Source organism: Bufo gargarizans, chromosome 6 (genome assembly GCF_014858855.1).
Source record: "Bufo gargarizans isolate SCDJY-AF-19 chromosome 6, ASM1485885v1, whole genome shotgun sequence".
Classification (NCBI taxonomy): Eukaryota; Metazoa; Chordata; class Amphibia; order Anura; family Bufonidae; genus Bufo; species Bufo gargarizans.
In genome coordinates, this window is record NC_058085.1 from 325821119 (window position 1) to 325846422 (window position 25304).

Here is a 25304-nt window from a genome sequence, read left to right on the forward strand (position 1 = left end):
TTAACCTCTTCCTCCCCTGCATAGAAAATGGTCTCTCAAACACAGCACTAGAGATTCCAGTCATCGATGGCACTATATGTAGTGCAATTTCCCTCTCCACTGTCTAGAGAGATATAGCTGTGTATTTCTACGACTCTAGAACAGGGTTCAGCACCCTCTGGCTGTTTTCTAAACTACAACTCCCAGAATCCTTTTCTCATTTTTATGGCAGTTACAAGGACAGCCGAGTAAGGATGTATGCTGGGAGTTGTAGTTTCACAGCAGCTGGCAGTGCCAAAGATTGCTGACCCTTGATCTAGAAGTAGGGATGAACGAAAGGTGTCTGGGCTTCACCTGCTTCTCTATGAGACCACTACACCGACACTGAGAGGTGGAAGAGAGCAGGGCAGCTACGGAGCATGTCCGTCCACCACTGAATGCGGGAGAAGGTGGACCAGAAAATGTCCACCACAGGGCAAACAGCAGGGGGCGCTACCAGTGAGAAAAATATACATAAAAGGCGACATGCACACGACCGTATGTGTTTTAAAGTCTGCAAATTGTAGATCCGCAAAAAACAAAAAAAACGGATGCCATCTATGCTTCGTCTCCTGTAGAGAGGTGGCATGGCGTAATTACAAGAACTAGCTCTATTCACTTGAATGGAGTGAGTACTCGTGGTTTCTTTATTTTATTTTTATTTTTTTTATGGATCCATTGTAACAATGCCTAAAACGGACAAGAATAGGACATATTCTATGTTTTTTTGCGGGCTACGGAACAGACATACTGATGCGGACGGCACACGGTGTGCTGTCTGCATTTTTTGCGGACCCATTGAAACAGATGGGTCCTCATCCTACCTGCAAAAAAAACACGGCACGGACACGGAAACAAACAATGTTTGTGTGCATGTAGCCAAAAGCAAATACTAGTTTTATTGCAAGTAAATTGCAGTATTTATTTGAAATGCTCTGTTCATTGCACAGGATTACTTCTTGTGTGATGACCCATTTTACCGTTCTGTCAGTTTTACATGAGCAGAATACACACCTGCGTGAAACCTTTGTAGTTGTTTGCACTCCATGGGCCTCCGTACAGCACCATATGATGGAGATTAGGCGGCCAACACAGCTATGGAACAAACGGATGGGATCTAAAAAAGTCTTCTGCATGTAATTGCCAGTATATGGCGGCACAGTCGAGCCCCATACCCTATGGGCACCATAAGACACCCCTATTCACTAGGCCTTACTCATAATTGTCTTGCATATGTGTAAGCAGGTGATATCATGGCGCTGGTCTATGGGACATAGATTGCAAATCTCCTCCTGACTGCATGATCACAGCGCTGAGAAATGTGCATTATCACATGGGATTATGCAACTGCTATGTATGCAGGTCTCGGTGATGTTTCTTTAGGTTCAGCAGAGGTTAACCTTGACTTTTTTTCCAGTGCGCCATCTGTCTAAGACATCAGTCAGCTGTTAAGGAGGGAAATGTGGCAGCTCTTTGGTTACTGCCTCAGGTATTCAGTTGCGAAGCTTTGTTTTTCCTGCCCCACGTACCTGTCAATGTCAGGGCGTTATCTCTCCCGGAAAGGGGGGATATTATAGTATAGACCACTTTTAAAGGGAATGTGCCATCAGAACTCGACTATTGTTTAAATATATGTAATTGTTTAACATACATAATATATATATTATTTTTTTTAAAAATTTAAAGAATTTTTGATTATTATTTTTAATTTTCCATGTCAATATCATTATTTAAACAAAAAACATAAAATCCTACAGTTTTCGCACAGGCCACTAAGGGCTCATGCACAAAAATATAATTTCAGTCCGTGTCCGTTCCTTTATTTTGCAAACCATATACGGAACCATTCATTTCAATGGGTCCGCAAAAAAAACGGAAGTTACTCCATGTGCATTCCATTTCCGTATGTCTGTATTTCCATTGTGCAAAAAAAAAAAGAAAATGTCCTATTATTATCCGCATTACGGACAAGGATAGGAATGATGCCTAAGCCTAATAGTAGGCACCACTTCTTGATCTGTACAGATCACTTTACTGCAGTTATCTGCTTATCTGTCGTTTTAATCCTAACTGTAATTATATAGCGTAGATGAGACTGAATCCAACATTCACAGTAGGTGATATCACAGCTTAGCTACTCCCTCCTGAACTCTGCACAGGCCACAGAGCATGCCTAAAAAAACTCCCATAGAAGTCAAAGAGGTCCCCTCCAGACCATTGTGGACCTTGGGGCTGCCATAAAGCAATTTTCTAAATGCTGTTAAGAACAGCTCAGGCAAGATGGCCGCCCCCATAATCATGTTCAGGAAATAGAATACGAAAAAAAAAAAAAAAAGATTAAAAAAAGGAGATGTGCTGCTATCTGGATTGAACTGGCAGATAAAAATTTAGTGGCACATTTCCTTTAAGGCACAATGCAAATGACCACAGGTGTGCTGACCGCATCCATATGTACGTTCCGCAGCCCCGCATAAAAGATAGAACAAGTCCTTTTCCTGTTTTGTGGATGAGAAAATGACATTTCTATAGATGTGGAAAAAAAGGCAACATGCCACAGCTGGTACCCCTGTTTTGCGAACCGCAAAACGCATACAGTCTTGTGCATGAGGCCTAAGGCCAACTTCACACACTGTTTGTTCACTGGTTTTAAAGAGGTGTACCAGTTAATAAAAAATTGTAGGCAGCAGGGTCTGAAGGGCTTAAAAAAAAAAAAGAATATATCCCCTGCCACTATCCAGGTCCTCACCGCTCTCCGACTCCCGTCTTAAATGCTATTATTGAATTTAACTCATTTTGAGCTAAAAATCTTTTTTTAATCGGTCGTTATTTAAAATATGGAGCCCTTTTTTCTGTACTGATAAAGCAGCCTGTGCATTTTCTCTCTTTTCCGTCAGTTGGGGAGCTGACGGGCTCCTTATCTTCTGTGATATTATAAACACTCATTAAAACTCAATCCTTATCTTGCAGAATGTGGTTTAAATAAGTGTTTATGGCTTCTTAGTAATTTACAGATAAGGTTTATTAGATGACGGCACAAAGTAAAAGTGAAAGTACCAGTCACACAATTAGGAAAACAGTTAACCCTTTGTGACAGAGCAACTCTATTTTTAATAAAAGCCTATTAGAAATATGTTTTTTTTTTTTTTGCGGTCCATTGTAACTAAGCCTAAAACGGACAAGAATAGGACATGTTTTGTTTTTATTTTATTTTTTTGTGGGGCTACGGAACGGACACACTGATGCGGATGGCACAAGATGTGCATTGAAATGAATGGGTCCGCATCCTATCCGCAAAAAAGAAAACTGAATGGAAAGAAACAACATTTGTGTGCATGTAGCCTAAAACTGCCGCTGATCACCTGATGAACGAGCAAACGTTCATTGGACAATTGGAATCTTTCAACAGGTTTAAAAATCGTTTGCCGGCAGAAGACTGTGGTGTCTAATCGAGATCTGTTGCAAGCAAACAATGATTATATATGGGGACGAGCGATGACATTAGCGATCCCCATACTGTGGAGGAGATCGCTGCATGTAATAGCGGCAGTCTCCTCCACTGATGAGCAGGCGATTGTTGGAAAAGAACGATTTCTTCCCGAAAATCGCCTGCATAATGTGCCTGACTGAGGCGTCGTGCACACGGCCGTGCCGTTTTGCGGTCCGCAAAAAAACGGAAGCAGCCCGTGTTGCCTTCCGCAATTTTCTGAACGGAACGGGCGCTGGCAATATAAATGCCTATTCTTGTCTGCAAAGCGCGGACAAGAATAGGACATGTTATATTTTTTTAACGAGGCCGCGGAACGGAGCCACAGATGCAGACAGCACGCAGAATGCTGTCCGCATCTTTTGTGGCCCCATTGAAGTGAATATGTCCGCATCCGAGCCTCAAACGGCGGCTCGGATGCGGACCCAATCAACGGTCGTGTGCATGAGGCCTAACACAGGGGAAAATAAATAATAAATAAATATATATATATATATATATATATATATCTATCTATATCTCCCGGATGCAAATATACTGGGCCCCCCAATCACAAGAAAACAGACACCGTGTAACAACAGTCTAATTACATACCCATAAGGCCTCCTGAACACGAACGTGTGCTGCCCGTTGCCGTATTACGGACCGCATTTGCAGATCCGCAATACAAGGACGCCATTCCGTGGGCCTTCCGCATCACGGATGCGGACCCATTTACTTCAATGGGTCCGTAAATCCGGAGATGTGGAATGGTGCGGAACGGAAGCACTACGGAGTGCTTCCGTGGGGTTTCATCCAGTACTTTAGTTCCGCAAAAAGATAGAACATGTTCTATCTTTTTGTGGATCGCGGACCCGTAAAAGTGAATGGGTCTGCGATCCGCTGCGGCTGCCCCAGGGTCTGTGTTCATGCATTGCAGCACGGCCACGTGGCGCACACGTTCGTGCAGGAGGCCTAAATAGGGAAATCGCCTTCGGAGAACTGCACAGCCCGACGCACGTTTCGGCAACACCTTCATCTGGGGATGTGATGTATCATCCAGCCTGAGCCCCTGTGATGACTCTGGAGCAGGTCTAGACCGCCATTCTAACCTTACGCCATCTATAGGATTAGTAAGTCTGTCCCTGTGTATGTAGGCTTTTCAGTAATTTTCCTAGTATAAAGTAACATCAGGCTGCAGTGTGTTGAAGAAAAAATCCATAAAAACCGCCAGTGCAATACACTTCCGTGATTCCAGTCTAAATCGGTAAATGTTGATTTTATGACTTTTACGGACTTCGTACCTTAGTGATGTCAGTATGTCAAAGTACTAAGCAGGTTTTCCTAGAGATAAGCAGTCCCATAGATTACAATGTTGAGTACGCATCCACATCCATCTGTTCTCAGGATTGCGTGGTTCTCAGCATTTGGAGCCCCACCATCTTGACTCGTATATGTACCATAAAAGTCTTGTCCGAGCCCCCCTTTAAAGATTGGGCCGCGTTCACATCTGCGTTTTATATTTCCTTTTTCCCCTAGCACTATAGGAGCAGAATAACAAAAATAATCAAAGTGCCTCCTCTGTGACATGACAAACAGGAACGGCACCTGACGGTCCCCAAAATAGCGAGCATGCTGCGCTAGTTTGTCTTGCCTTTGTGACAGAATCTACAGCGAAAGTTCCTAACGGAACCTCCTATGCAGATGTGAAAACAGCCTTAGGCTACATGCACACGAACGTTGTTTGTTTCAGTGTCCGTTCCCTTTTTTTTTTTTTTTTGTTTTGCGGATAGGATGCAAACCCATTTATTTCAACGGGTCCGCCAAAAATGCGGAAAGCACACTGTGTGTCGGTTCCGTAGCCCCGCAAAAAAAAAATAGAACATGTCCTATTCATGTCCGTTTTAGGCATTGTTACAATGGATCCGCAAAAAAAAAAATGATGTCATCCGTTTTTTTCTTTGTGGATCCGCAAAACACATACCTGTGTGTGTGTGTGTGTGTGTGTGTGTGTGTGTGCATGTAGCCTTACACTGCAGTATATCATATTTAGGCTACATGCACACGACCGTATGTGATTTTTTAATTTTTTTTATTTTTAATTTTTTTTGGAATTATTGTAACCATGCCTAAAACGGACAGGAATAGGACATGTTATATTTTTTTTTTGCGGGGCCACGGAACGGACATACTGAGGCGGACAGCACACTGTGTACTGTCCGCATTTTTAACGGACCCATTGAAATGGGTCCGCATCCTATCCGCAAAAAAAACTGAACGGACATGGAAACAAAATACGTTTGTGTGCATGAGGCCTAATTGAGATCTTCTAATATTATGTTATGATCAGATCCAGCCTGGATTGTCTGACATCTGAAAGTTTTATATTTGGATTTCTTAGGGCGAGTTCACATCACCGTTATTTTTCCGTTCTTCTGATCCAAAAGAAAAATAAAGGAAAAACGGATCCTGTAAAAAACTAAACAGGTAATGAGGGAATCACAAGAACGGGGTCTTCTTACCCCTCGGAGAACCCCAGTATGAGGAGAGCGGTAGGTCAGGAATGTGAACTGCCGCTCCATTTATCTCTGGAGTTCCGGAAATAGCTGAGCGCAGTACTCTGCTGTCTCCAGAAGTCCTGTGGAGATAAGGCTACTTTCACACTGGCGTTTTGGTTTCCATTTGTGAAATCCATTTAGGGATCTCACAAAAGGTCCAAAACAGATCAGTTTTGCCCTAATGCATTCTGAATGGATAAGGATCCGCTCACAATTCATCCGTTCCGTCTCCTTTCCTCTTTGGAGGCGGACACCAGAACAATGCCTGCAGCGTTTTGTTGTCCGTCTGACGAAACTGAGCCAAACGGATCCGTCCTGGCACACAATGTAAATCAATGGGGATGGATCAGTTTTTGTATGACACAATAGAAAACCGATCCGTCCCCCATTGACTTTCAATGGTGTTCAAGACTGATCCATCTTGGCTATGTTACAGATAATACAAATGGATCCGTTCTGAACGGATGCATGCGGTTGTATTATCTGAACGGATCGGTTTGTGCAGATCCATGACGGATCCGCACCAAACGCCAGTGTGAAAGTAGCCTAAATGAGTGGCAGGAGCAGCGGTGCGTATGTTGGACTGGCGCCATGTTCATTATAGAGGGCTCTGCTGTTCTTGTGATCGCTGGGGGGTCCTGCAAGTAAGACCCCTCAGTTATTTGCTGTCATGTGGACAAGTAAAAACTTTTCGCAACCAGAATACCCCTTTAAGAGTACTGGTGGTGGCCAGGGGGTAAGGGTTGCATTTAGTGTTGCCTAATGGGTAAATAATTAGCCTTGGCCGAGTACTAAAGATACCATTGACCTTCCTCTGCTCCGGTAATGGATACACCTAATTAGACTTGGCAGTGGCAAATGTCAAATCATTAAAACGAATGAAATTTCGAGCAAGGAGAGAAGCAACACGACAGTCGGCAAATTGTCTAATGTGATTCCTCCTGTCAACCGAGGCTCTCCTCTAGTGGCTGGAATGTGGACGATATGTTCTCATGGGACGGTATGATAGTTTATGATGGGGATGGCACAGGCCGCATTGTGGGAACCTCCCAGTCACAGCTACATGCACTTCTGTGATTGTCTGGGTCAAAGAGCAGCCATAGAAGCTTCGAAGGTGCAGCGTGCACGGGATAGCTCAGGGGGGACACGTCACGTTCAGGTACGCCCTCCAAACCTGGATTATGGGAACAAGGATTTCAAAATTATAAATAGTATCCTTTTCAGGTGTGAACCCCGTCTTAGACGCTTCTCCTTCTTTTAGACCCTTTTTTTTTTTTTTTTTTTTTTTTTTTTTGTAAAGCCACCCTCCAAACCACCAGAAAAAAAAAAACTTGCAAAGCTTCATGATTGATGCAAAAAAATAAAAAATCTAGTACATGACAATCTCTTTCTAAGGCCTCATGCACACGGACGTTTTTTTTCACGGTCCGCAAAACGGGGTTCCGTTGGTCCGTGATCCGTGACCGTTTTTCCGTCCGTGGGTCTTCCTTGATTTTTGGAGGATCCACGGACATGAAAAAAAAGTCATTTTGGTGTCCGCCTGGCCGTGCGGAGACAAACGGATCCGTCCTGAATTACAATGCAAGTCAATGGGGACGGATCCGTTTGATGTTGACACAATATGGTGCCATTTCAAACGGATCCGTCCCCATTGACTTTCAATGTAAAGTCTGGAGTTCTGTTATACCATCGGATTGGAGTTTTCTCCAATCCGATGGTATATTTTAACTTGTAGCGTCCCCATCACCATGGGAACGCCTCTATGTTAGAATATACTGTCGGATATGAGCTACATCGTGAAACTCATTTCCGACAGTATATTCTAACACAGAGGCGTTCCCATAGGTGATGGAGACGCTTCAGGTTAGAATATACAAAAAAACTGTGTACATGACTGTCCCCTGCTGCCTGGCAGGTGCTGCCAGGCAGCAGGGGGCAGACCCCCCCCCCCCCCTGTTTTTAACTCATTGGTGGCCAGTGGGCCCCCCCTCCCCTGTTGTTAACTCGTTGGTGGCCAGTGTGCGCACCCCCCTCCCTCCCTCCCTCTATTGTAATAATAGCATTGGGGCCAGTGTGCGCGCCCCCCCAACCCCCCCCCCCTCCCTCCCTCTATTGTAATAATAGCATTGGGGCCAGTGTGCCCCCCCCATTCCCCCCCGATCATCGGTGGCAGCGGAGTAGAAGATTCATACTTACCTGGCTGCTGGCTGCTGCGATCTCTGTGTCCGGCCGGGAGCTCCTCCTACTGGTAAGTGACAGGTCTGTGCGGCGCATTGCTGTCACTTACCAGTAGGAGGAGCTCCCGGCCGGACGCAGACATCGCAGCAGCCAGCAGCCAGGTAAGTATGAAAATCTTCTACTCCGCTGCCACCGATGATGATTACAATAGAGGGAGGGAGGGGGGGGGGGGGGGGTTGGGGGGGTGCGCACACTGGCCCCAATGTATTAAAACAATAGAGGGAGGGAGGGGGGGTTGGGGGGGCGCGCGCACACTGGCCCCAATGTATTAAAACAATAGAGGGAGGGAGGGAGGGGGGTGCGCACACTGGCCACCAACGAGTTAACAACAGGGGAGGGGGGGGCCGCACAATGATATTCAAACTGGGGAGGGGGGGGGTCTGCCCCCTGCTGCCTGGCAGCCCTGATCTCTTACAGGGGGATATGATGGGGTTAATTGTACTATCATATCCCCCTGTAAGAGATCGGGTGCTGCCAGGCAGCAGGGGGCAGTCTTGTACACAGTTTGTAGTGTATTCTAACTAGAAGCGTCCCATCACCATGGGAACGCTTCTGTGTTAGAATATACTGTCGGATCTGAGTTTTCACGAAGTGAAAACTCAGCTCTGAAAAAGCTTTTATGCAGACGGATCTTCGGATCCGTCTGTATGAAACTAAAACCTACGGCCACGGATCACGGACACGGATGCCAATCTTGTGTGCATCCGTGTTCTTTCACGGACCCATTGACTTGAATGGGCCCGTGAACCGTTGGCCGTGAAAAAAATAGGACAGGTCATATTTTTTTCACGGCCAGGAAACACGGCTCACGGATGCGGCTGCCAAACGGTGCATTTTCCGATTTTTCCACGGACCCATTGAAAGTCAATGGGTCCGTGAAAAAAAACGGAAAACGGCACAACGGCCACGGATGCACACAACGGTCGTGTGCATGAGGCCTAATAAAGCAAGAACCAGCCCTGTACCTGACATGGATCCAGAGATCTCCACATTATTTTCTCCAATTGTTCTGCTAGATTGATTTCAGCCTGGCACCTTGGGGGATGTGTCCTTTCTGCTGTAGCTTTTTCCCTGTAACTGCCACAGCTTCCGACAGAAGATGTGACTGGTGGCAGTTAAAGATTTAAACCGAGCGAGTGCGACCACCTAAGTGAGATGGACAGGAAATAAGGAAAAGAACAAACAGCAGGTGGCGCAATACAGATACATTTTATTGAGCAGTTCACTGGCGATAAAATACAGAAGTATTCAGATCCAGGTGCTGGTTTGAAAAATGTAGAATATGTTTCGTGACGCAACCCCCACTACAATTAGTGACCGGGGGGCCCCTTGTCATAGAAATAAATAGAAATCAGAAGTGCCTGTTTGAGTATATGCGTGCTATACTCTTCTATATTTATGCGGGAAATCGGCAAGGTAATGCAGTACCTGCTAAGTAGTTGAGATTTTTAAAATCCCATGTACCTGCAGTGCGGATTTTGGAATTCGCAGCATGTCAATTGTTTTCGGTGAAGATTTCACCCTTTGCAGTGCATAAATTACACTGCCGCAGTGCGCATGTAGCCTTGGGGCCCATTGTCATGATGGAATTTGCTGTAATTGTGTTGCGGACACCCGACCATAATGGAATGGAATTTTGTTGCGGACACCCGACCATAAATCTGGCGATGTCCACATGGTGTATGCCTCCCATTGTTTTCAATAGGAAGATGCGCTATAAGTTCGGGGACCGGCGGTTTAAAGCTGCCACCAGGCGGTGTGTGACAGCCGCTAGATGGCGCTGCGGTGGTTTAGCTCCACTCATTGAAGCTAAGTCACGTGTGGGTCCAATTCATCCAAAGTGAACAATCGGTGTGGTTTCTGCCACGGTATTTTGAACGTGCCCTTAAAGGGGTTGTCTCATCTCGGACAATGGGGCATATCGCTAAGATATGCCCCCATTGTCTTATAGGTGCGTGTCCTAGCGGTGGGACTCGCATCTGTATTGAGAACGGAGCCCCAAAAGTGGTGGAGGGCGCACTGCGCATGTATAGCCACCCTCCATTTGTTTTTTTTATATGGGGTTGCTGATTTCCGTTGGGCCCAAAGAAGCATAGAAGTGAATGGGAGCCATGGCTGGTCATGCGCGGTGCGCTCCCATTCACTTCTATGGGGAACACACCTGGTGGTGGCCGGACCGGAGTCCTCCAGCCACCATTTTGCGGGGCTCCATTCCCGTAATAGGTGCGGGTCCCAGCAGTGGAACCCGCAATATCCCCCCGTTGTCTGAGAAGAGACCACCCCTTTTAAAGTGATTTAAGGACACGCATAGATGTGGACAGTTGGAGGAATTTGCTTCCAGCAGATAGCCACAGCCATAATCAGATCTGCGGCTCGCGGATGCAGAGTAACACAAAAGCCTTTAAACCTTACACAAAGCTCCTGCCGCAACATCAAGTCATTTTCAGAGGCTTACAGAACAAGCTTATAACATTGGATCGGGTCCAGGGCCTATCTGTACTGGTGGGAGGCGTAAGTGTATGGAAAAGACTGCATTCCAAGCCGCAGATAATGCGGTAATCTACAAGAGGATTGTGCTTTTTAGTTTGGTAAATGTTCTGATGTAGAAATATTTGTCTTATTTTCATTTATACAGCGCTGACATATTCTGCAGCGCAGTACACAAGTATCATCACTCACTGTTCCCTAGATCCCCTATCATTATGGATTATGGCCCAAGGCACACTACCATATTTTGTGCCCCTGCATTCATTTCCGTGGGAGATTCAGCGCGGATTCCACCCCAGAATAGGACCTGCTGCTTCTTTTTTCCACCTGGAAACAAAGCAAGGCTGTTTGGAGGCATTTTTTGGAGCTGATTTTAAGGCAGAAACACTCAGTAGTGAATGTATAAGGCCCCTTTCACACGAGCATGGCGTGTGAGGGCCCGATAAGATGCAGGTGCATTGCGATAAAATGTGCGTTTTTTTTTCCGCGCGAGTGCAAAGCGTTTTAATGCGTTTTTCACGCGCGTGAGAAAAATCGCTATGTTTGGTACCCAGACTTCATCACTGGCGGTTCAGGTTTGGGTTCGGTGTTGTGCAGATTTTATTATTATCCCTTATAACATGGTTATAAGTGAAAGTAATAGCATTCTTAATACAGAATGCAAAGTAAATTAGGGATGGAGGGGTTAAAAAAAAAAAGGACCACTTGATCGCGTAGTTGCGGATCTCTGTCTTCTGCTGTAATGTTGAGTTGCCGGCAAAAGACCTGTGGTGATGTCGCTGTGCTCATCACATGGTTCATCACCATGGTGAGGGACCATGTGATTGGATCATGTGATATCACCACAGGTCCTTAGCCGGCAGCTCAACATTACAGCAGAAGACAGAGATCTGCAAATACGCGATCAAGTGGACTCGGGGATAAATATATATATTTTTTTTTTTTCAGATCGGGTCCCCAGCCCGATCGTTACCTAGCAACCATGCGTGAAAATTGCACCGCATCCGCACTTGCTTGCGATGTTCATGCGGCCCCATTTACTTCTATGGGGCCTGCGTTGTGTGTGAAAAACGCAGAATATAGAGCATGCTGCGATTTTCATGCAACGCACAAGTGATGCGTAAAAATCACAGCTCATGTGCACAGCCCCATAGAAATGAATGGGTCCAGATTCAGTGCGGGTGCAATGCGTTCACCTCATGCATTGCACCCGCGCGGAATACTCGCCCGTGTGAAAGGGGCCTAAGGGTGCCTCTACACGCGGCAGATTGTATTGTAGAAAATTTCTGCAACCGAAAATCTGTTCCATTAACCTGAATGACGCCGGCAGACATCTATGTGCTCGTCGCCAAAACATCCCCATCCCCAGGTGAAGGCACCTGTAATTAGAGGGTTTGTTTGGTTTAGAAAATCCATGTAAGCTGGTGCAGGATAACAGGCTGAACTGGATGGACAAATGTATTTTTTCGGCCTTATATACTATATTACTAATATAGCAACCACATTGTTTGCTTTGTGACTGTGGTGCCTTTTTTTTTTTTTTCTAATCACTTTTGATAATAAGGATTATTAAAGAGAACGTGGATCTTTTTCACCCTATACGATCATGAAATAGTTAATCCTTAAAGAATTTTTAAGTAGGGAAAGAATGTCGCAGATCATCTCCGTAGGCCTGGCGATTAAGAAGTTCAGAAAAAGACGATTGATTTACTCGATGCCTTTTTATTGTGTTATGACCCGGACATAATTAATTTGGCTGCAAATAAATTTCCATTGTAAATGTCAGCTCGAAGACTGCGCCGGTTCCTAAAAGCCTGGAACAATACTAAACAATAGTGCGTGCCGATACATCTCATAGCCCACATTATACATGCTGCAGAATGCTGGCGCCCCTCTGCCCGGATTCCCCTCCCCCTATCGGCGAATAGTGGCCCATCTTCTACTGTCACCTGCTCATGTACGTAGCAGTGCTATGGCTCTGGGTTGTGGTAGGACGCTCGTAGAGATGCACGGGCTGTTACTGTATCTCTGGATGCTTTGATTTCGTACAAAGACTTCTGCCTTATCGTCGCTTCCCCCCGCCCATCCTTTCCCTCTGCCCACCCATCTTCTTACTACTTCTCTCGCCGAGATCCTGCGCTGAGCCCGTCACAGTAATTAATGCACATGCGCAGGCTAACTCGCCGTTAGCCGGCGCATGCGCATTAATTACTGTGATGCTGTACCAGGAATGCACAACGCAGTGCGCATACACCGGTCGACGGACTCAGCGCGGGATCTCTGCGAGAGAAGAAGTAAGAAGATGGGCGGGCAGAGGGAAAGACTGGGCGGGGGGAAGCGACGATAAGGCAGAGCTGCCTGGGCACCTACGAGGTTGACGCCGCCCCTAGGCACTTGCGAGCCCTCATTTGCATATTCTACTAAGATGATTTTTGCCAGTTTTATAAGTCCACGATTGCTTATAAAGGTAACGTTTTTATCAACTGTAAGGCCTCAAGCACGTGACCATTGTTGTGTCCGTTGTTCCGTTTTCCGTGATTTTCTGCGGACCCATTGACTTTCAATGGGTCCGTGGAAAACTCGGCTAATGCACCATTTGTCATCCGTGATCCGTGTTTCCAGTCCTATATTTTTTTCACGGACAATGGTTCGCGGACCCATTCAAGTCAATGGGTCCATGAAAAAACACGGAGGCACACAAGATTGTCGTCCACGTCCATTTTTTTTCCTATCATTTGCATGGCAAACTTGACTTAGATTTTTTTTTTTACTTTCTTTCATGTCTGGAGATCCTCCAAAAATAAAGGAAGACACACGGAAACAAAAACGGACACTAATCACGGAACAACGGAACCCCTTTTTGCGGACCGCAAAAAAAATTCTGTCGTGTGCATGAGGCCTAATACTGCTAGAAAGCTATGGGAAGGGTTAAAAAGGTGAAACTGTGATGACAGACTCCCTTTTAACATGTGTTTTTTTTTTCCTTCCTGGTGTTATTATGTTTTTTTTTTTTTTTTTTTTTTTGTATAATATGTTATAGAGACCAGAGCGTCTCAGTTAACATGGAAAACTCGTAGATCTACAAATCCCCCGGCTTTAGCTAAATGTCGGGAGCCTGCATACCCGGATTTGTGTTCTGGGTCCAGTCTGTGTAATTTGCCTGTACTTTGTTGTGTATGGTATCACTGTATGTTGGTGGCTAACATGAGCGACCTTTATGTGTTGCGAGTGTATGTCGTATGTATGTTTCAGACATGGCAAGTCTCCAGCTTTCATCCTTCGAATGATTTATGTAGGGTACATTTGTCTTTACAGTAGCCTTGAGTGAAACTTGGCCTCCGAGTGCTCTGTGTGTGTGAATTACTGGAATGCCCCAAGCCCAGTAAATCACTGGCTATACGGTATTATTTGTGGGTAACTGCCAGTACTTGGTTGGTTTAGTAAATACTTGCATTCTTTGTGAATTAACACTCCTGAATTATCTGTATTGTGCTGTTCCTCTGTTATTCCTATTGGAAATGTATGACTAAGTGGACTATTGGAGGTTAACATTGCCTTATCAATAGTTCCAAGCAGTGCTGGCAGTTTAGGGGCACACCCCATTGACAAGGGTCAGAGTCGCATCTAGTTGGCAGGTTTATTCATGCATTTGCAGGAGGAATAACAGAGAAATTGTATCTTGGACTGATAGTTTGTGGAAAATGCAAGAATTCGATAAAACAGAGCTGTCAGCTCCTTTTTAAAGTATGACTTTGCTTAAGAGGATGAAGCGTACACCTGAAAAAGAGCCTTTGCATAAAAAAAAGCCTGAAACGTTGCATTTAACGTATTAAATAAAATACTTCCTAAACGGGCTGTTCACTCTTAGGGGGTGTTTGGGACCCCTTCCCTTTTCCTGGCCAGACCTCTAAAGGGAAGCATACTTCCTGGCTTCTGCGCTCCTCCACTGCTGCCTCACTCGGGTCCCCCACTGTCAACATCCGCTTTGATGGCTCTGCAGCCAGTCGCTGGCCTCAGCGGTGACCCGCTCCCTTTTGCATCACGAGACAGATTGACATCACGCTGCGGTCAGTCATTGGCAGCAGCAGAGGTGGGGAAGCAGGTAAGTATGCTTTCCTTTGCAGGTCTGGCCAGGAGGGGGGCCTGCCCAAAACACCCCGAAAAGGTGAACAATTCCTTTAAATGGCAGTTCGTGGAATACTAGTGCTCGCCTGGACTTTGCTGCTGCCTTTTGCATTCAAGTGGCAGAAAGGAAACCAAACAATGGATGGCCCCGTTTCCTTTTTTTCCTACGTCCACATCCAAGCCATTAACGCCGGTTCTATTTATAACGGCATATTGATCCGGTGACCAAATGCTTCTATTTTAAATGCTCCCCAGGTCTCCCTGCCAGCTTCTAATTTATACGCCTCATTTGCACCCCCGGTGCCAGCTGGGGAATGACAGGTGCCCTTAGTCGGCCATAAAGAGCCGCGACTCTCCCGACCACAACATTGGCAGTTGGATAATCAAGATGATGAGACGCAGCTATTCAGTGAGTGTAAATCATTTGTGCGCTCGCCTTTCGACAGGGTGGATGCTACCTAGTTCTGCCGCACGCTCCGATTTATTAAGGTTCATAGCAAAAATAGATTGTCAATGAAGGATGAAGCTTCGTGTTACAGTACTTGAGCCGATTCTCATTGACTGCCTGCCCAGTCTGGTGGGAAATGTCTCCGTTATTTATGAATGTGCCGTTCCCATCTCCGCACTTCAGGCTTTCCCGTCAAGATGGTAACTTGTATTTCACTCTCTATTATATTAGTATTTTATTTTACAATAAATTATCATTTAATGAATTTTACGTTTTCATTATTTTGTTCTTTTCCATCTTATAATTTTTATACTGTGCTGTATGTTTTTTATTCATAGGCATTTTTTTGTTTTTGTTTTTGAACCTGTGCAGGGAAGCAAAATGCAGAACACACATGGCCGGTGTCCATGTTTTGCGGATCCGCAATTTGCAGACAGCAAAACACTTGCGGATGTGTGAATGGACCCTAAGGCTGAGTTCACACATCAGTTATTGTGAGCGAAAAGGTCAGAAATACGTAAGGGGTGCAACTCTTTCCATTTATACCTCATCTCTGTTTAGGATTCGCTACTGGTTTTGGCTCACAATAACTGATGGAAATAACTGAAGTGTGAACTCAGCCTTATTACCTGCTTCCGACTCTTTCGGTTCACTGTTGTGTTCGCTGCGCTCTGATCTCTGCTTGTACACTGTGTGTGTGTATATTTGATGTTTTAAAAATATCTTAAAATGGAAAACGTAAAAAAATAAAGAAAAATTCACCACAAACTCATAAAAACGTAATTTAAACAATAGATACATTTTGGATGACGCATTCCCTTTTAAGTAGGATCTGTCACCACTCCAGGCATGTCTGTTTTAGTAGATACTTGTAATCCACATAAAATAACTAATTCTGAAGCATCTTTTCTTAGAACTTTGTATTGTGCTGTTCATCTGTTATTCATCGTGGAAATATATGGATTTACCAGATTTTACCATTTTCTTTGTGAGAGGATGTTCATACAGCCTGGGTGCGCAGCTTGTGGCGTATGGGCTGTATGAGGCCAGTGATCTATGTGTCCCCCAACATCAGTTCATGTTTTTCTGTGTCCTAATGGTTTAGGGCTCCGTGCGGCTTTGCTCTGTTGGGGGAGGTCGCCGTGCGGCTTTGCTCTGTTGGGGGAGGTCGCCGTGCGGCTTTGCTCTGTTGGGGGAGGTCGCCGTGCGGCTTTGCTCTGTTGGGGGAGGTCGCCGTGCGGCTTTGCTCTGTTGGGGGAGGTCGCCGTGCGGCTTTGCTCTGTTGGGGGAGGTCGCCGTGCGGCTTTGCTCTGTTGGGGGTACAAATCGTCTGACAGATAGCTGTTACCTTACTATACTCAACTATACCCATAGGCATATTTTATTACTTTGCGCTACAAAACAGTTATCATTTAAAGGGAGTCTGTCAGCAGTACCATACTAAACTGCTGACAGTACTCATTGTACTCTCTAGCTGGAGAGAGCTAGACAGACATATGTTTTCTGGAGCTTTTCTCATAAGGAGTAATGAGAATATCCATGTTTATTCTGCACTCTGAAGTGTCCAGGAGGCGGAGTTCCACTGTAAAGTGCTCTCTGCAATGAGCTGCGTTACAGCCCCTCCCCTTTGGTCTGGGTGACAGCTGTAGTTGTCTCCTGGTTGGATGTTACAGCTATCCCTTAGAAAAGAGGTCAGGGGTAGAGATGAGCGAATTTACACTTCTGAAATTCGTTTGGTGGTAAAAGGTGAATTGCGTTATGGATTCCGTTACCACGGACCATAACGCAATTCTATGACGGAATGCATAACGAGGACTCCCCTGCATAACGGAAACGGGACGAATCCGTTTTGCAGCCATTAGACTTCTATTATGACGGAATGCCTTTAAAGGCATTCCGTTATGCATTCCGTCATGAAATTGCATTATGGTCCGTGATAACGAAATCCATAACGCAATTTGCCTTTTACCACCAAACGAAGTGTGAAAGAATTTCAAAATATGAAATTCGCTCATCTCTAGTCAGGGGCTGTGAAGCAGAAAGCGCTTCACAGTGAGGTACAGCCCTGAGCACTTGCAGGAGCAGAATCTGTCAGATAAAAACTTCATATTCCCACTACTCCTGATAAGAAGCTCCACAAAATGTATGTTTGTACTGCTCTCCCCAGCCCCTATATAGCGCTGTCAGAAGTTCTGCATATTCCGATTGACTATAATCAGAATATTGACTTGCCAAAGGCTTGCAATCCAAAATGAATCAGTTTCTCAAGTACTCCTACAGTCACAGGAATATGCCGTTGTTGATATATTTGCATAATTACGTATTTCAGGATTAGGTGTAACGTTCCAATTTTGCATAATATCTGATCTGGTTTTTTCCTGAATTCTAATTAAGGTTGAGAAATTGCTATAAATTATGGAGAAATCTACACTCCACATTGGGACTCTGATGGTGGGAAATGGACTGGTGGAGACAAGCCGTACTTGCCCTCAGTCCTGCTACTAAATAGGGACTGACGCCATCAGACAACACCATCGGCCGTGTTCTCCCTCATGCATTCCTTCGGCCATGATGTGGTTCTGTGTGGGAGTCGTATATTTAGTGCTAAAATAGGATCAGATCCCATCAGGATAAAACGGGGAAAACTTTCCCAAATGTTCTGCTTGGGAAAGATTTTCTTGCGTTGTCATTGATTATATGGCTCCTCTATGGAGAAAAAGACAACTGTAGGTCAGTCAGAGCATTTTCTTAAAGGGGTTTACCCACAACTATTAGGACATGCCATAAAAGTGATTTGATCAGGGTCCAATCAGGGAATCTGACCACTGACCAAACACGCTTTTTCTAAGCTGTCTCCAAAACTCCTGTAGAGATGGAGCGCTCTTTTTTCATTTCAGGGGGCTCCAAGGGGTACAGGGTACCAATTCTTGTGATTAATGGTAGGACCCCCACTGATCTAATAGTTATCCCCTATGGATAGGAGATAACCTTTTACAACAGGAATACCCCTTTAGAGCACTTTATTACAGTGCATTATTTTATGGTCACCTGTATATTGAATTATGGTTTGGCTGAGAACTGGTGTTCCTGAGTACAGCAGAAACATGTGCCAAGTAGAATGTGCGAAGAACATTTGTACGAACGCTTGTTGCCCATAATCTGCCGATCAAAATGATCGTTCATGTGGACACCTAAATCCATTGTTCGTCGGCAGAAAAAATGATTCCGTATGGGGACGAGTGATGGCGATCTCTCTTCCCCATACAGTGGAGGGGATGGCTTTAAGTAAATACACTGGTCTCCAACACCGACGAGCAGGCAGTTGTCAGGTAGATAATACTGTTTGGTTTACATGTCTTGAAATCCCAAGCCTCCTACATATTAGCATGCATATTACCAGTACTGAAATATTTCTTTTGTACAAAAAGTTCTAAGCCTAGTTTTAGGACCACGCATATATTTTGATACTGGGGATTAGAAGGAAATCATAAACTGTTGAAAGAAACATTCCAGCACTTTCTGGACCTATAATGCTAACTCGCCAGCAGTATTCTTGCAGTGTTATTGTTACATCCCAGCTCGTTTGCATCCATCCATTTGAACCCTTTCATTATTGGCAGTTGTATCCTGTGAACATACTCTGACCACCACCCTAGAGCTTGCTCTCCTGTGTAGACAGTATGTCCGTGTACCCTGTATGGATGATTTCCTGAGAGCTACTGGATTACATCATCACCTGCAGCGTTAAAAAAAATAATCGAGCTGCACTGTTCTATACGATCTGTGTCTGCTGTATGCAGAATTTCCAGTGTATCCTACCAGATGCAGCTTCTCGCTGTTCTCCTCCGCCACCTCCTTTTCAGTGCTGAAAGGGAGAAACCTATCCCAAGCAGGAGGCAGGGAGACAGGCTGAAGCTGCATCACGCCAAGACTTTGCAGTGTAATTGAAGGGGAAGCAATTCTATCACTCGCTGCCCCTAGGGCTCGTTCACATCACCACTATTATTTTCAATTCTTCTCCATTAGAGGAGTAGAAGAACGGAAATGAAGGAATTGCTGGATCGGCACATAACTAACAGATACTATTGACTAGAATGGGTTCTGTTCGTTTTCTGTTCTGGACAATTTCTGTGACGAAGCCTATGCAGATGAGCAGAACAAGTGCAGTGTGATGCCATTACACCAACACAACTGCAAAAAAAGGGGGTCAGTCAGCACATCCCAATGTGCAGGTGCATGCCGCCATGGCTAGAAACATACAGGAAAAAAAGACAACGCAGCAGCACTCTGCAAACACAAAGTACAATAATGCCATAATTATAGAAAACATTAGCATCAGAATGCTTTCTATAATTATGACATTATTGTACTTTATTTGTGTGTTGCAGACTGCTGCTGCGTTGTCTCTTTTCTTGCCATTACACCAACCCCACCACCACCGCTGGTTTTGAAGAGCCAGGTGCAGAATTGGAAGTGTAGTCTTCATAATGGGAACCGTAGCAGAGTGGAAGAGGGAATCAAGATGGCAGGCAGTCCACAAATGGTACATCAGCTAAATGAGCCTCTGCATCATTCTTTGAACATACCCGTGTGGGGCTAAGGGAACTATTCTGTGCTGTATAAAGTCTAATCTCTCTCTAAAACCAGCAGAAATGTGTAAAAGCTGCAGCTTTGTAGGTGGTTTCCTAGGATATGACCCATTTTGTCTACATAATTAGTTATTCTTGTCTTTCTCATTGTGCAGTATCGTGGATCTGGTTTAAAAATGACAACATCATGGAGCGATCGTCTGCAGAATGCGGCAGATCTTCCTGCCAACATGGATGGCCTGGCCATGAAGAAGTACCGGAGGGAAGCTTATCACAGGTGAGCTGGGGAGGCTTCATGAGGTTTTAGTATTTATTGTCACAAAGGCATTGATGAATACGACTCCAGGGTAGGGAGGCATTTTGCGAGTTCTGCTGCAGCCACTGTATCATATTTCATAGGGCATGCTCTATGGTTCCCATGTTATAGCAGTTCTTCATGTGTAAATGCTAAAAGTAATTTACATGTTGGATATTCCCTTTAAGAGTTTAAAATATGCTCCCCGCACGCCCGCTGCATCATCTACCCGTTGCATGGATCATACGGGGGGGGGGGGGGGGGGTTGCAGCCAATAGCAGGCTGTGACTGGGATGAGCCTCCCTAGCATCACCCGTCGCGGCCTGCTATTGGCACCCACACTCCCTGCACTCGCACCCCCTATCGCCGGATGTTTTGATCCGCGCAACGGGGACATGCAGCAGTGGCCGTACAGGGAGCAGGAGCTTCGCGTGTGTGGTGGAGCTGGGGTAAGTATAATCTATGAGGGACCCGGGCATTGGGGGATCATGTTTTACACGTTGGATAACGCCTTTAAGGCCACCGGCTATAAATTGTACAAGTGATTAAAAAATGTTTGCTTTTGCATTATGTCTTGTGTTTTTGACTCTGCCTGTATTTTGCTGATGGCTCTGGGAGGGCAGCTGCAATTTACAGCTTCTCTCTACCATAGGGGTGACTTTGGTAATGTAGCTCCTATGTAGAAGTTACTTTTCAAAGGCTATGGACACCTCTGGGACAAATTTTATTTTTTTTAAATTATTGCATTCTACTCATTTTAGGCTAAAATATATATATTTTTTTTCACTTGGTCTTTATTATTTTTTTTTAGCAGTGGTTGTATTACAAGGGTTAATTGAGAGTGTATCTGCAGACTGTCAGTTTTCTGTATTCGTCGAGTCTCGTCATCCAGCAGAGCTGCCTGCTCAGATGGCTTCAAAATACTCATTACAGCTCAATTCTTGTCACACTGATAAGGAAATGGCTTCAATAAGTGTATATGAGCTTTAGGACATGACACATAAGGGTCTATTCAGACTTCCGTAGTGCTTTGCGGTCCGCAAAACACTGACTCCGCACATCGCCGGTACTATATAGAGGATTCCTATTCTTGTCCGCAGCTGCGGACAAGAATAAGACATGCTCTATTTTTTTGCGGAGCCGCGGACCAGAAGTTCGGGGCTGCGGACCGGAAATGCGGATGCGGACCGCACACTGTGTGCTGTCCGCATCTTTTCCGTCCCCATTGAAAATGAATAGGTCCGGATCCACATAAGTGGTCAGAGGACGGGATTCAGTGTAAACGCAGAACCTTGCTGGTCTGCAAACACACCTATTACACAGTTATAGTGGGAAAGTGGCTGAAAGTTATAGTGGGAAAGTGGCTTTTTTTAATAAAGACCAATTGTAAAAATGATTTTTAGTCCAAAATAAGTAGAATTCGATAATTAAAAATGCCCTCAAAGGTGTCCATAGCCTTCAACTAGTGGAGCTTGTAAGATTACAACATGGGTAAAGAAGTCTGCTTTCCTCTACACTTCCTTGGGACCTAGCGATTGCAGCAAAATGCTCTCTATAATTAGATGGAGGCTTAGGGGTCAGTTATAAGGAGTTAATTACTGTATCTTCCTGGTGCACAGATGTGTTTTTATAGGTGTGCTGCCTTTAAAAACCTGTTGAACCCTGACATATATAACAGGAATTTACATAAACAGCCGTTGACTAATCTACGTCTATTATAGGAATTGCACCTGCTGACACTGAACTGACTTTTCCACTTTTTGATATGCAAATTTAGCTTTCCTCCAGAAGAAGACTCCGAAATCATCTCATAGCAGCCAAACCCAAGACTCCAGATGAAAAAGGCACTGTAGACCGCTGTTTCTGGATTTTCGCTCCTCGTCAGGACAGAACAGTTAGCTAATTGGCTGGATGAGAAACCTTTGATGCAGCTTTGAGGGGGTACTGCTTCTCAAATAGCTGCGTCAAAGGCAGCCAGTACCCTGCTCTGTACTGTACTGATGAGGGGGGTGATGCTTCTTTTTAGAGGAGTCTAATCTAGAGCTAATTTGTATACCCCCCCTTAAGGTGTTGTCCGAGATATTGATGGCCTATCTTCAGGATAGGTCACCAATATCTGATCGGTGGGGTTCTGACTCCTGGCACCCTGACCGATTCGCTGTTTGAAGAGATTGTGGCGCTCTGGTGAGCACTAGGGCCTCATCAGAACTTGCCAAGCACAGCGCTGTTCATTGTATAGTGGCAGCGCTTGGTATTACAGCTCAAGCCAATTGGACTGAGCTGCACCTAGGCCATGTGACTGATGAAAGTGACGTCACCGGCCTCTTCATAAAGTTGATCGGTGGGGACTATAAATACCAAACCTCAAGCAACCGGTCTAAGTAAGTCTCCATCCACCAACTAGATCTCTTCAGTGAGAACCATTACCCCCCCTCCAGAGCCACTTTAGGATAGGTGCACATTGATCCCGAAAATATGTATAAGGGAATTATGGTTCTACTACTACTTGAAACATCAGGCTTCAGTCTACACATTAAGGCTACATGCACACGACCGTTGTGTTTTTTGCGATCCGCAAAACACAGATGGAGTCCGTGTGGGTTCCGCAATTTGCAGACAGCCATTGATATAACTGCCTATTCTTATCCGCAAAACTGACAAGAAAACAAGAATAGGACAGGTTATATTTTATTTATTTTTTTATTTTTTTGAGGGGCCACGGAACGAAGCAACGGATGCGGACAGCACACTGAGTGCTGTCCGCATCTTTTGCGGCCCCATTGAAGTGAATGGGTCTTCAACCGAGCCGCAAAAACTGCGGCTCGGATGCGGACCAAAACAACGGCCATGTGCATGAGGCCTAAAACAGTAGTTATAATTTAATAAAAAATATTACAAAATGCTTACCCAGCAGTGCCCTAATATAATATTATTAAATCTGCCTTCTTTAGCCGTAGAAGATGTCTGGTAATGACCTGCGGGGGATGAGTGGGGTTCATATCTGTGATTCCGTCTTCGTATTCAGGGTGCTGTTTGTGGCAGCCTGTAAAATATGAATAGAACTCATTCAATTGTTTTATAGGAAATTTGATTTCTCTACAATATACCCCTGTGGCTGAAGAGGATTCTAATCATCTCCTTATATAAGGGAATTGCTATTTATGCAGTTCACTAGAACCTGCATTTTTTGGAATTGATAGTCATCCAGACAGTAAGGAGTCACCATTTTGTAGCTTTCAGCGTCAGGTAGATTCTTGTGCCTTTATGTCACCCGGTAATGACTCTTGTTACTCGTGGTCTGTACTAAGCGTGACCTAAACAACAACACAAACATATTATGGAAGTGTGAGTAATAATGACATATTACTATTATGGAGACTGAAGCGCTCCACCCTCATGTTGGGCGACTTGTCTCGCCTATAATATGTATTGCTTGTCAGTCACGGGCATCACTGTATGGGAGAAGTCAATTAAGAGATTTGCACTTTGAGGTCCTCACATCTACCTCTTCAAGCACCATCAGCCAAGCTAAGGAGACAAGACATTAATAGATTCTTTCCAAAAAACATAAAGTCCAGCATGGAGCTGAGCAAGCCTCCGTCCATGTATGTGGACTGCAAGGATCTTGATGCACCTCACAGGTATTGTCTCCCATGATTTAATTTGAAGATAGTTAATATAGCTCTTCACATTTTTGTCATATCAGATTGTAATATCTCTTTCTACGTACACCAGATGTTTGACTCAAGATCCTACCATGTTCCAAAAGAGAAACCTGAGCAGAACAATTGCTCCAGTGCTCCTCTTGGTTGTTCTTGCAGTTTTGTTTTTGTCTTCTTTTTGTCTCTTGTGAGACACTGAGTGTTGTAGAATATGTTCGAGGAACTGTTGGCATTCTAAACGTCTTCTCAGGCTCTGGTCAGACTCAGTAAAATTTCAGTTTTTCTGCTCCATCATAGGAGTACTGGATCCATCCTGTTTTAGACCCCAATGATGTCTAAGAGACCCTTTGGCTTGATATGGATCTGTTGAGTATCCGTCATAGGGAAAAGTATTGCAGCAAATGTAGCGGAATTTCCAACGGAGACTCCTGATGGAGATATGAACAGAGTGTTGTGACCATTCTCATCCTGTGTCGTTGTTTCATAGAGCGACTACTCTAGTATAAGTATACTAAAATGGAAATTTTTCAAAATTTGTTTATACTCGGCCTAGTGAGCAATAACGTGTCGCTTGAGCGTCTTGCTGCTTTGTCTATGTAGTTCTGGCCTAGTCTGTGCTCATAGATTTTGGTTATTCATTATTGGGATGTTGGTCTGAGCTATATTTACTAAATGATAAAATTGATTTTTGCTATACACTTTTTTTATTTTTTATTTCTCCTAACATGAGCTGACTAGATTTTTTAAAATAACTGGATCCATAAGCTTAAATTTACACAACTGATCAGCTACAGATTTTCCCTTCTAGACAAAAAATCTGCAGGAGCAGCGACGTGGATGAGATTTGGTGAGAAAAAAATTCATTCACATTCATAAAAATTCACCTGCGATGCGGATTTTTTTTAACTCTGCAGAAAAAGCAGGAGTTTGTTGCAGATTTTCCCCCCTTACAATCAGTGGAAAAGTGAAAATCCGCAGTCAGACTTTAGAAAGGTGACTATGCTCTTTTCAATCTGTTACTATGGTAAGGCCGTAATATTCGGGTGGTAGCTCCTGGAGAGCTGTAATGATCAGGTGGTAGCTCCTGGAGAGCTGTAATGATCAGGTGGTAGCTCCTGGAGAGCTGTAATGATCAGGTGGTAGCTCCTGGAGAGCTGTAATGATCAGGTGGTAGCTCCTGGAGAGCTGTAATGTTTGGATGATAACTCCTGGAGAGCTGTAATGGTGGCCACATTGGTAAGATCCATGAAATGGTTGAAGAGGATTTTTAACTATTTGACTAAGGACAAGTGGTATTTTAAAAACTCTTTTGTTTTTCTTTTCTTTTCTTTTTTTTTGGGTGGGTGGGGGTGGGGGGGGGGGGGGGTTTACCTGCTATTTACAATGCTTTATTATTTTTCTATCAGCTGCTGTGGTTTAGA

General features: G+C 44.6%; 1 protein-coding gene across 6 annotated transcripts in view; it reads left to right on the top strand.

The window, feature by feature from the left end:
- The window catches only part of NT5C2 (5'-nucleotidase, cytosolic II), a 107734-nt gene that overhangs the window by 17913 nt on the left and 64517 nt on the right, over positions 1-25304 (top strand). For 2 of the 6 annotated variants that reach the window (XM_044297943.1, XM_044297945.1), the window contains exon 2: positions 20082-20203. In XM_044297943.1, the coding sequence (XP_044153878.1) occupies positions 20103-20203 (101 nt within the window). In that variant the 5' untranslated portion in view covers positions 20082-20102. Of the gene's footprint in view, positions 1-7174; positions 7199-15173; positions 15299-15322; positions 15538-20081; positions 20204-23712; positions 23863-25304 lie in introns of those variants that run through there. The other 4 variants (XM_044297944.1, XM_044297942.1, XM_044297941.1 and 1 more) reach the window with 4 other exon arrangements.